Below are 13,153 nucleotides of genomic sequence, written 5' to 3'. Positions count from 1 at the left end.
CCAAGAGATGACAAGGCAATTCTGAAGAGATGAAAATTTATCTTTATATTAATGCACACTTCTTTATTATTGTAAACATAACTCCTGTTACAGTTCAGTGGAGTATACTTTAGGTAGTAGAACAATGAAATACAAGTAATAATTTACTGTTATTAGATACTAGTTCATGTACTTTCATGCGTCAGTCACTAAGGATGCAGTTACTGGTTTCCCCTGGCCCCCAAATCAGAAGAACATACCTTCCTCTATTTTAATGGGTGTGCTGGGAGGAGTGCGAGCTGAAGTGTGATCAGGGGGGCTTCTCTCTTTCTGTGGCCTGCCATCTTCTGAAGGCTCTGCAGGTGTGGGCAAAGAGAAGTTAAAAAGGCAAACAAAACCTCTCAGCATGTGAGAAAACAAGTGTCTGTTTGCTCCATGCACTCAAGATACCAATCCATTTTTCTGAATCAAAATTCTGTCAGGATATTATATAATACCAAAACAAGCAAAAGAAAACTAAATGACAGTTTGATACTAACACAACTGTTCAAGTCACAGTTGTGCTCTGTAGCTTTTTTGGGGGCTATTTTTTTTTTCAATAAGAGGGCATGAATAGTGTTATTGTTTATCAATTGATTTATCACATTGTTCTAAAGAAAACTTGTGAGGAAAAACCACAAGGAAGACATAAACAAATACGGGGAGGGGATATGCTATTAGGCCTGCACAAGATAATGTTCTTTTGGTTGCTTTGTATTGCTAAAACTCTGAGTAAACAAAACTGCGTCCCGAAAGAAAAGAAGACTGCACAGATAATCAGAAAAACATGCAGTAATTATATGATTCCAAACAGATTTCACAGTGGTTTGAGTATTAGTTATTAGTAAGAGGGTCCCCCTTGCTTCCAGCTTTAAACAGCCCTAGATCCAAAGGAAAACATTAATAGAGCACACCATATATCAGGAACAACATTAAAATGTTGTTCCATACAGTTCACCTACACAATTAAAAGTGAAATCAGTCCCACAGATGAGAGTCAACTGACAGAATCTCCAAATGGTGTAGGTAAAGAGGTTGTTCCCTGGATTGCAAGCACAGCTGTACCACGTTAGTAATACCTGAGGCCTCAGCCAAAAGGTCAGGATCGGACCTCAGTGCTTTGATCACTGCAGTATGAAATTCCTTATGGGAGGACTTCTGCCCATCTGGCTCTTCTCCATTTAGATGTGGGATGACTTGCTGCGTGGTCTGACAAGAAACCCATGCAGCAGCAAACTGAGTGTTATCTAAAGATTTAGACAGCGATGATACGCCACGATCCTGTAAAGTCTTCGTATCTGTTCCTTGAAAGGTGTTTGATCTGCCTTTCAAATCCAGAGATTTTTTATGTGTCGTGTTTTGCTCACTGATGGTCTGATTTCTAAGCACTGTACTCTGTTCCCCAGCTGGTGTCTGTCTCAGTAACACAGTCTCTCCATATTCTGACACCTTATCTAAGAAGGATGTGGCATTGTTACTGAGAGAATAAAGGTACGCAGTTAAACAGGCATGACAGGAGAGCATCCCACCCCACACAACCCAGCACTTCATGAACCCAACACATACAGTGGCTCCTACATTGCTATCCCAAAAAAACAGGTCCAGGGAACACACACTTCCAAGAGAAGGAGCACCTCTGGTTTCTGCATCACTCGAATCCAAAACCTCACAACAGATGAGCGTTGTAAGTACCATCCCTTAAAATTATACAGAAGTAAAGCAGCAGAGGCACCTCAGATGCAGCAACGACCTCTTTTTACAGCACAAATCTGTCATAATTCTACGATAATTTAAAAAGTCCGTTTTAGGGCAACTGCCCAAGATGTTCCATTTCCAAGCAGCAATCAAATGTTATTCTGTACCTTCCCCATTCAATGGATTCCTCAAATCCACAAATTTCAGCGAGTTAGAAACCTGCAGTGTTGCTGCTATAAAGCACCACCGGTTCCCTGCACTACCCAGCTCCAGAGCCAGGTGAAACAAAGCGGAAAATCTGCAACACTTTGCAGTACCAAAACATTTTTTTGACTTAAGTTTCAAGCTTTCAATTTCCTAATAGGAACAGTAACCGGCCCTACTGTCTAGTTGGTCTACTAGGATAGTCTTAGAATGAGATCGGCACATTTTACAGAACACACAGTTAACACTTAGATCGGACATTCTATCTCCAACACGCTTTTCAAATCTGTATTTCACACTGGTAAAACTGAAACACCCAAAAGCTGGATAATTTATCCATGGCCTTTGCAGAGAACCCACCTTCAAATCAGTGATATAGTTGTTTTATTATAGCCTATTGCAGAAAACAAATCCACACAGAGAAACCAACCTTCTGGTCCCTTCTGCTTTCTTTCTACTTCTTTGCGATATTCTTCCAGTTCTCGATCAGTGAGTTTGTTGAAGGGATTTGGTCCTGTTGTGCTCACTATGACTTTTGGTTGATACTCTTTCTCAATTATTGCCTTTGATGCAGTCACCAGTTCTCCCTGGCAAAAGAAAATTAAGGTATATCTGCAATCAAGCAGTAACTTGCAGAACCCTGAGAAGTACAGAGGCTACAAAGCAACTAAAAACAAAACAAAGAGATCATCTGAAAAATGCTACTTTTTCCTCTTAAATTAAAAAAAAAGCTATTACAGATTTTTTTTTAATTTAATTTACAGCAGGTTAATATAAAGGAGAAAACAGGTCTCCACCAGGGAATATCCACCATTAAGGAGTAAATCAAACAGCAGCCAAACAGTCCAGCTGAATTATATATGAAGTCACAAAAGTATATCAAGTTTCTTTTTCTCCCATGTTTCTCATAAAGAAACATGATACCAGGCCAACCTGCATGGCAATCTGGGCACAGAATACTTGTAAAAGGTCACAGGACTCAGCTTACAGGTATTTCTGTTTGTGATTTGTTTTATTGTTTTGTCTTTTATAATTATTATTATTATTGTTTTGCTTTGGGTTTGTGTTTTGTTTTGTATTTTTTTAATGATGGAAAAGCCATTTCTAGCAACTACTACATAACACCAAACAGATGTTATAGTAAAAAGCCATCTTGTATGTGTTCTGTATACGCCAGATTAACAGTTTATTACAAGCCATTTTTAAGTAATTAAGGTTAACTGTAATCTTATACAAGTTAGCATATTTACATCTATAACACTTGTCACATAAGCCAGATAAAAAGTTATACAAATAAAAATATAACATTAGCAATTCTAAGCACATTAAGTTCCACTGGACAAAAGCAGCTGCATCAGATTCTCTAATGTTTTTAGTTTTTCTTCTCTAACCATATAGTGAAGATTAAAGCCATTGGTTTGGGTACAGAAGATGCTTGCCTGGAGATAGCTGCTCTATCTCTCAAGTGACTTGTCTAAGCGTTTGGTTTTTTCCATTGGATATACAGAACTCTACTGACACTAGTCTGGAAATGTGCCCCGTATCACAGTGATTCCCAAACTCTCTTCATTGTTGAAAAGATGTATTTGAATTCTGTTACCAAACAGGTACGGGGTTACTGACTGATTCAGGTCATCTCCATATTCAAATGTTATTTGTACCAATATTTAAAGAAAGCATTAAAAAGCACAGTTCAAAAATACGCAGTGCCTGAACAAAGAGACAAACATTCCATTCCATGTCCATACTTCATGGACAAGCACGGGATCTTCACTGTAAAACTGATGAAATTAGAGTGTTGTTTTGGATGCCGAGAGCTGCTTTGGACAAGTTGTCAGCACCAAGGAGGTGACAGACAAGAATGTCCAGATGTTATGAGGACAAGAGCAGTCAGATACTTCTGAAAGCCTCAGGAGAGATCTCCAGAAATCTGGTCTAGAGCAATCCAGGGAGGTAAGAACAGCTGGTTGTTAGAATCTCTGCTACTCCTCAGGAAGCAAACACCAGCCAGAAGTACCAAAGAAGGAACAGCATAACAAGTCTCCAGTGTAAGACCCTGAAAGGAACTGGAGGAGAGACACATCTCAAACATTACAGATCATTCTGTTTCTCCATAAAATAAGAGGAAACTTCATCTTATATGCAGAATGCCAGTAGAATGTCAAAATCTCAACTATTTCCATGAAATATTGATTTGATACTCACAGATTTTTTTACATGATAACGCATAAAAAGATCACAGAAACATCCATCCTTGTACAAATCCTAACTGTTTTGTAGAAAATATAAAACACCCCTAAAACTACAGGTCCCAGCTTTTAATAATGGCAAAAAACTGGTGCCCATGGCAATTTTGTATTTCCCTCTCTAACTCTGCCCACCCTTCAGATTAAGGATGTAGATTTAACTGAAACTCAGCAATGAGTAGCAGGACTTTGTAAAGCACTGATCTCAGGCAGAGTTTCTAGACTTTTCTGGGATTACAGAAGTCAACAGAGGAACAAGACACACAGTACCCATTGTACCCCTGGAATGTTTAGGAATCTTTGAACGTTGCAAGTTAAATCCAGAATGCCTGGGTAGAACAACTTCTAATGGAACAGAATGTTAGTGAATGCCTGTTGATTTAACGATGGCAAACAGCAAGAGAGGCAATTAGCAGCAAGATGCCTTGGGCACTGGCATGATGTGTTCTCCTCCTCAGGGAGTACCTTTGTTAACTACTGGGAATAAAAGTAACAAATCAAGCTTATCGCATTTACTAGATAAAAAAAAAACCAAACCCAAACGAAAACCCCACAAAAAACACCCACGATCAATGCAAGCAGTATTTGTACTTGCTGAGTAGCTTTGACCCAAGAGAAGCATTACTGAAAAGATCAGAGGCAAGGACAGTAAGTGAATTACATATTATTAAGAAAAAGCACTTTTGGTTTTTGAATCATAAAAGCAGAAAAATTATACAAGAGACGAGAAAGGCAAACTTTTGATCTGCTAAAAGCTGACTGCAGATTAACACATCCAGTTTCACTCAGTATCAGTAATACGGAAGCAGTTCACAGGCCACTAATGAAAATTATACCAGTAGAGGCACTGAGTCTATGTGGGAAATAAATTATAGTGATACGTTGGTAAGCTCTGCAACATGATTACTCTAAAATGTGTACAAAGCAAAGAAGCAGAGATATTTTACTTCACAGAATAGGCCACAAAGCAGCATTCCAAGAATTCACATAAAAATATACCAAACAAAATGAAATATGAGACAGAAAAAAACAAGTATAAATAACTAAAAAGACAGTACAGGACATATTTTAAATTGTCAAATGTGACACTAAAATAGACAAGATTTTGCAGAGCTATTAATCTGTCTGTGCCACTTGGAGATTCCTATGAAAGTTCAGGAAAATTGAACAAGAAAATTGGCCTGGAATTACTTCCAAAGCCTGTAGAGAAGGAATAAATTCCCATAAAAAGACTCCCATTCTGTTTCAACACAAGATAACATGAAAAAAACTAATGTTATAGTGATTTCATCTGGATTATGCTGATACGAGTACTATTTTGATGATGATTCTAATAGTATTTTGATGACTATTTGAAGTCTGTTGCATATGTAAGCACCTGAATATCAACAGTATTTTCTCCACTGTAAACACTACAGGATAGATTACATTAAAGAATGGAATGTATTCTCACTGAAAAATTTTTGTAGGGGCATACACTCCCATAAAGATCCAAAGGGAAAGTAATTTATAGCTAATGATACACAATACAGCTTCGTATTAAACATGGACCTCGTATTTCCTACATGGAAATTTTAGATAATCATGTAATTTTGTAACTTCACCACCAAATCATGCTTTTACAGAAAAATTCAAACCTGAGAGTTATTTAACAGGCAAGCACTTCACCCTGTTCTCAGGGAAAAATACGACCAAAACTGACACCTCCTACACACCAATTCTTCTCTCAATCAGACAGTAAGTTCATAATAATTGTCCTAACAGAATCTGACGTTCATGCAGTGCCTTTATCCAAAACACCAAGATTTCTGAAGTACTGTTCATGTAAAAGTTGCCACTCAAACCCAGTGGGGTTCTCTGGGGCAGAATTAAGAGGTTCTTCAGGAAGAACAAAGCCACAGAATTTCCATTCTAAAGGAAGAGACACGAAATGGGTGAATTCCTTTCTACTGGAAATTCTTGAAAATTCATGTGAATTTATTTTATTTTAGATCAGACTACAGGATGGTCATTGGTACAAACAACCAACATTCCCTCTTGTTCAGCTGAGACTGCAGTAGAAGCTTGGTTAACCTAAACGGGAATAAAATTACATGATGCACAAGGAGGTTGTGTTGCAACACGGCCAGGACTTCTCAGAATATGGACAAAGCAAGTGAAAAGGCAAAATGGAGAATTCACTGCTGCAGCCATAGGCACGGGAGACTCAAAGCAGTACATGCACAGTGTACACAAACAGGGATTTTTCCATCCGAAATAGTGTGTTTGATTAGCACTCGATATAAAGCTCAATGTTAACTGAAAACATAATACATTCTAAGTGTTACTGCAATTAGAGAAACTTTTTATTTGAACCTTAAATAAGTGTCCAAGAATTTGTCAACTGAGAACTTGTAATTATCTGGTACCTAAAAGTCTGTAAGTCCTTGATGTACAGGACTCAAAAGTTTCATTGAAATTTTCAGGTGAGGTTTATGTGGGCATCGTAAGATCACTCACACTTCCTTTGTTCCACAATACATGACTAGTTTTTGGTAGAATCTTTCTAGGAATTTTCTCTGGTGGTTTTTTTTGTTGCCATTGTTTGGTTCATTGGGTTTTCTGGTTTGGGTTGGGGTTTTTTTTCGAGGGGGTTATTTGTTTGGGTTTTGGTTTTTACCCCCAAATGGGAAACTATTAAGCATTCAGGTGACAATCCATATTAAAATAAAGTCTATGAAATAGGCCACTTCTATTTCATAATTACTCCTGTAATTTACATTGTGATCTAATTTTACACAGTATTTCAGGCAGAAAGCACTTTCACGACACCACAAAAATGGAAACAAATAATTTGGACATCTAAACCCTAACATGATACTACTAGGCAAAATCATATAACCAACAGACCATTTGATGGTTCTTTGCCATCTACAAAAATGCAGATAAACTATCTGAACAGTTTTATAGAAAAGTGATGCCATTGTTTGAAAATAATACTTGAAATACGTTACTGATGAAAGAAACTGCCTGTGTTGTGATATCAAATGGATGACTATAAAAAATAATTTTTCCCTTTGAAAGTATTATTAAGCAGAGAATAAGAGGCAAGCACTGCCTGGAAGAATTTGGTTTTATTTTATTTTTCATCTTAAATTTGGAAATGGCATTTTATTATTTTTCTTTTCACAATATGCACAAAACAAACTGCAATCTGAAAAAGATCATTATTAAATTTTCAGTATGATCCAAGTATCTATAACATAAACTGGCTCATTACACTAGACAGTGTTATAACACCATGAGGTTTTCAACAATGGTGTAATTCAAAGTATTCTGGTTTTTTTTTCATGGGAAAGGTATTCTGATAAGGTGTTAGGTATGACCTAAAACCAAGATTTAAGAGTCTTTTAGATAAAATACTGGAGCAGCGGAGGCACTGATGCTTATTTACACACTGTGCTTCCATGTTAGATCACCTCTAGAAACATCTTTGAAACTGGGGAAAGAAACACAGTGGAGGACACGTCGTTTGCAGTGTGCAGCTGCTCCTGTTCAGTCAGCCCCAAGGACTGACCCCAACATCCCCACATCTCTTGAATTTATTCTGTATTTAATGTATATTATGTAAGCACAAGCATGATCAGAAGTCTGAAAAACAATCGATTTTGGAAGTGTGGGGCATTACTTAGCAACTCTAGTAGATAACTGCAGGAAGTTCTAAGGAAGCCAGATGTCTAGCAATGAGGGATCAAGAGCTGACAGTGCCTGTCAGCATAACACACACTGGTATCCTTGGAATTACACTGATGTAATCAGGCTGAGATTAAGCTAACTCTAAATTGATCTCAAATTAGACTAATTCAACACTAACAGCATGCACAAAGAAACCCACTATATGCAGCACCTTAACATCAGAAGTGTTTCCTCACCAGCTTCTACAAATAAAAAGATCAAAATCCTTAAAAGACACTTTAACAGGGTAAAGTAACTGTTTGTACCATTGCATATACATAATTTTGAGATTCACCTATTTTCATCTTTTTTCTTCTCTAGCCGAGTCATTAGCTAACAGAGGGAAAAGGTCAGGGTAAGGAGAGGTTAAATGAAGGGTGAACAACAGTATTTAGAGCAGTATGACAGGGCAGTACCTTTCTAACAGACAGAGATTTAGCGGGACTAAAGGCCTGCTCTGTGAGATCGAGCCCTTCAATAGATTCCGTACAGTCTGAGAGGGGAGCATCCTGCAACAGTAAATTGAGTAAACAGAGCAAACCGAGCCCGGGCTTGAAAACATCAACCGCAAGCATTGTGAGCCTTGCTAAAACATGCAAAGAAACAGTAACTGGTAGATGAAATTGCAAATGACAATGAATTGACATGCACACAATATGACACCCAGCATGAATAATGATATGGTCATGACGAGACTTGTCAAACTTTAAAAAGTATATCAGAAAATACTTATCTGGGGCAGTTAAAGCACTCACATATATAAAGCTTTAAAGTTAGTTAGCTATACAGTGTAACTGTACAGCTCTCATTCTTACTTTACTTTGAGCTATGATTTATAGTCTTTTGTATATCCAGATATACTGCTTTTAAGTTTTATTGATGTCTAACAGATTTTTTTCCCAAACTGCTCTCAAATAAAATATTATGAAGCATGAAAAACCATATTTAACATGAAACACTACTGCCCCACAGTGAGCCTGCTGTGCCCAGTATTAATACTTCAAAATACATCAACTCAGAAAACAAAGTTGTCACAAAGCCCAATATTTTTGAACAAGAATCTAATCCATACAAAAAAGCCTTCTGAATTTCATGCATTACATTCAGCAAAAAAAAACCAAAAAGCATCCTCCACAGGCATGCTTGGGCTACATGGCTGAAGCCTCTACATTTCTGACCCTGAGCACTCTCGCAAAGACAACGGTGTTACCTCTAAGACTTACCTTATAAACAGTTACTTTCTGCCAATTAGAGAATAATTTCATAGTGATATGTTAGGTGAAAGCAGAGGATATCGTAGATTAAGCTAATAGTTTTAGGAATTTTATACTCTCACCTGTACAAGACTCCTGTCCACAACTACCCCAGAAAGAACCTGTGATTGAGGGCCCGCAGTTTTAATATCTTGCAAATTTTGCTCTCGGATCTGTAAAGGAAAGCAGCAGAACACAGACTCATGAACGACAGAGAAAAGTTGACCACATTTTTGTATTTGAGAAAGGGGTAAGTGAACATGCCAACAGGTTGCAAACCAGTGTTGAGCGCTCTGGTCCTACACATCAAATGAAGTTGAGCTCATTAACACCACTTGAAGGCAAGTGTTCAGGTTCCTGGCTGTTCCATCACATTTCTCAGAATTTAGTTTTTAAGTACCACAGCAGGTGTTGTCCTTTGCTTTTTAGTACTACCTCATGGTATAACTCTACAGAGCATGTAACAGACAACTCCAGTTTGTGAAAAGCGAGCAGAGCAGAGAAGCACAGAGGTCATACTTGTATAAGTGTATTGTACCTGACCAGTCAGTTACAGGTTTCTGCCATCAGCCACTAGTCACTGATATTACACCACAGTTATCATCTTCCTATAGAACTTATTGTAAAACACTGCACAACATCCCATTTTTAGATCTAGTCAGGACCATATTCTCAAAAGGGCACATAAATAATTTCTCTGTGAGAAATCCAGAGTGTCAGTTTATGCAAACGCACCCCCCCTTTTATTGCATCCTAAATACTTCTCAGTTCTTTCCATACAGAAGATGGGAAGAGAAACTGGATCTTTAAACCCAGGTAATTTAAATTAGATATCCTACAGTGGCAAAGAATTCATAACGACTGACTTGAAATTTATTTCTAAAATACTCTAGTTCTTGTTCCAAGATAAATGCAGAAAAGCATGCATCCCGAAAGACCTCTACTTTACAACTAAAAAGGGCATTCAATTATTAAAAAAACCCCACATGCATACAAATATACAAACAAGACAGACTATTAATACTTGGCATTTCAGAAAGCTTGGACATCCTGAACCATTTGTATTTATTTCTAATTTACTACCCTTCTCATCACTGGCAAAGCATAAAATCTGAAGTCTTACTTCTCTTAGTCACCTCATTCAAATTTTTAATAAAACAATATTTGTGTTTCAAACACCAAGAAACTGCTTGGAAATTTCACCAGAATTCTGATTTCAAGTGATTATTATTTTACAGTGCTAAGTCAAGAAAAGCATAAGCTCTGTCATCCATATACAAATTATTTTAGAACAAATCAGTATTCCTGCTAGTATCCCTGCACACAGCCCTTCCTGTGACATAATGCTAACTCCCATGTTCCATATGTGCATCAGTTAGAGGCAGCAAAACAATTCAGAACAAGTTAAGTATTTTATACTTCATATTTTATACTTCAAAGGAAATAAATTGAAAAACCTCAGTGCATTCAGTGCTTTCCTGTTGGTAAATGGTGACAAGAAGACCTGAAATTTGAAAACTGGAAAATTACCTGCAAGCTCATTTCAAAAAGATTAACATGCAGTTCTGAAGGTAAAAAAAAAAAATGACTGCAACAATCACAGCATATTATAATACATTAAAATATGGAGAGAGATCCACAGACTACTCTGTCTGGGCCACAGTTTCAACTGGTGAAATCAAAGAAGAAAACAGGTCATTAATGTAAAGCTATGATCTCGGGGAACAGAATTACTACCACAAACTCAGGGCTGGCTGTTTCAGAGGCAGCCAGCAACTGGTCTAAGAAAAAGGAAAGTCTTCATGTTGCGGACAGAAATATCAACTTTTTCCAAGGTTAGTTCAGAACACTTAGGAATTGTTTCAGTATTTAGTTATAAAGGGACAGGACAATACCAGAACTGTTACTAAACCCCCAAAATTTCACTAGAGTCAAGTAAGTTAGTTCATTACAAATAGCAATGACCAAAACAAAGTTATTTTACTTCTATTACAAACCTTGTTCCTCATTTCTTGGACCTCCTTCGGGTTGGTGTTCAGTGGAACAAACAGGTTAGGGACAGCAGAGGTGGCAGTTCTATGTCCATCCTCTTTAGTCCACTGTAACATCAAGAACAGTTGCAGAGTCAGAACTGCTGTAATGGCTGTGGACACTCAGAGCAGCAAATTCACATCACAGTTGATCATGCATTATACAGAGCAGAGAACTGAACCAATGATTGCATTCTTCTAGTTGTTCCTAATAGTAGGTTGCTTTCTTCACCAGTAATATAAACTGTACCTTCAGATACATTTCTAGAGATCAGAATTATTCTATTAAGTCAAGCTAGTAACAACAACAACAATTAGAGAAAGCCAGTTAACTTGCAAATAACTGCCACCAAAACTATGCTGTTACTACAGCTACGTGCAATTCAGAAATCAAAGGGTTTTTCAGCTGTTTTTCTGTGCACTTGACCACACTGGCAGCTGCAGTGTTTCTAAAAACCACCTACTTCTCATTTTACAGACAGACATACAGGAGTAGGAAAATGCCAATATAATTACTTATTTTTAAGGACAATTTTATCCGAAATTCCACAGTGAGTTCATATTTGTTTAGAAAGGACGCTATTCCTTACCCAAACAGAAGCACAGCAAGATCTAAGACATGAGCTCTAAAACCCTGTTATTGTCATTTTCCTTTTCTGCACTGAGTGTTTTTACAAAATAACATGAGAGAGACAGAGAGATCATTGATTCAATCCTCTGGTACCCAACAAACATCAAAGCCAACTTAAAGCATAAGATGACAGAAGTATGAAAAGCAATGTGATGTCACTAACCAGGTTTAGTGAATGACTCTGTACTGTAAAGCAAGAGTGGGCATCACCAAAGTTTTGCATTAAAACAAGCTACTTCAGCAAAATGTTCTGTTACCAGAATTAGTTTCTGCACAAATAAATAGCTGCACCAGCACAGCAACCTACAGGAACAGTTTGGTGATGTCGAATATTTTATAACTCATAGCTCAGAAGGTTACAAAAATATCCCAAACACAAGCTTGAAGCGCTTCATGGGTTCTTCATAGAAGGTTGCTTTACTTGATCTGTGCATTTAGTATGGGGCTCTGTTTAATTTGATGCACAACTAACTTTTTACCTTGATATATTTTCTCTACTTTTAGTGCCCTAATTTCCAATCGCAGTTGCATAGAAAATGCACTGAACAGTAAAGCAAACCTGTTTTTAGAGCAAATGCTATGCGTTTTTTCCTGAGTAACTTCAAGAAATAATAAGATAGCCAGAAACTGTCAGACTTCAAAAAGCAACAGAATTTTAAAATGTTTTGCAACTGTAAAGTAAAGAATGGAATGAACATGGAGCTGCGAAATACTCACTGATGATTATCTTCTCAGATAAAAACTACTCCAGCTTTTCATTAAAGATAGTTTTTAGTCAAAACATATATATAAAAACAACCTCAATATAACAAGCTACTTTTCTTTAGGTTAATAACAAGCATTAAAAAAATTAAATAACACAATCCTCTTATACTGCATGAAATTCTCTCTTGCTTCAGTATATCATTAAACAAGACTAGTTTCTGAGAAAGAAATTTTGCTTCAATTTTTCACTGGTAATTGCAAATATGATACACTACCTACTTTGTGAGCTGAGACTGAAAAGCACAAACTACTCCAAACATTTTGTCGTAAAACGAGTGTTTTAAGGTTGCTCAAAAAAATCACCAGCATTTCTCAGTGCAGCCTGGGGTGGGGAGGATACACCACCACACATGCATAGCTTTAAGCTATGGTAAAACTATATTTGATCAAGGTAAATCTATATCATAATAGATCAATATAATAAAACCATATTTCATCAAGGTAAATCTACAACCAAGGTAAAACGATAATTCAGTTTAGTGACATGTTGATAGCACACACAACATAGGTATTTATTAATTTCTTAAACCAAAGAGAACACCACAAAAATACCACAGAGAGAGAGATCTCCTCTGTTTTTTAGGATTTTCTATATGA

At 37.1% G+C, this 13,153-nt stretch overlaps 1 protein-coding gene across 16 annotated transcripts in view; it reads right to left on the bottom strand.

Annotated features, from left to right (window-relative positions):
• Positions 1 to 13,153, bottom strand: part of ADD1 (adducin 1) — a 62,777-nt gene that overhangs the window by 6,433 nt on the left and 43,191 nt on the right. For 4 of the 16 annotated variants that reach the window (XM_032687125.1, XM_032687116.1, XM_032687127.1 and 1 more), the window contains exons 11-15: positions 11,128 to 11,229; positions 9,214 to 9,303; positions 8,294 to 8,386; positions 2,348 to 2,504; positions 240 to 335 (exon numbers count right to left, since the gene is read on the bottom strand). In XM_032687125.1, the coding sequence (XP_032543016.1) occupies positions 240 to 335; positions 2,348 to 2,504; positions 8,294 to 8,386; positions 9,214 to 9,303; positions 11,128 to 11,229 (538 nt within the window). Of the gene's footprint in view, positions 1 to 239; positions 336 to 577; positions 1,473 to 2,347; positions 2,505 to 8,293; positions 8,387 to 9,100; positions 9,119 to 9,213; positions 9,304 to 11,127; positions 11,230 to 13,153 lie in introns of those variants that run through there. The other 12 variants (XM_032687123.1, XM_032687126.1, XM_032687119.1 and 9 more) reach the window with 5 other exon arrangements.

The sequence above is a fragment of the Chiroxiphia lanceolata genome, chromosome 4 (genome assembly GCF_009829145.1).
Source record: "Chiroxiphia lanceolata isolate bChiLan1 chromosome 4, bChiLan1.pri, whole genome shotgun sequence".
In the NCBI taxonomy this organism is placed as follows: domain Eukaryota; kingdom Metazoa; phylum Chordata; class Aves; order Passeriformes; family Pipridae; genus Chiroxiphia; species Chiroxiphia lanceolata.
The sequence above is the reverse complement of the archived record's forward strand: the minus strand, read 5'-3'. Positions and strand labels throughout refer to the sequence as shown.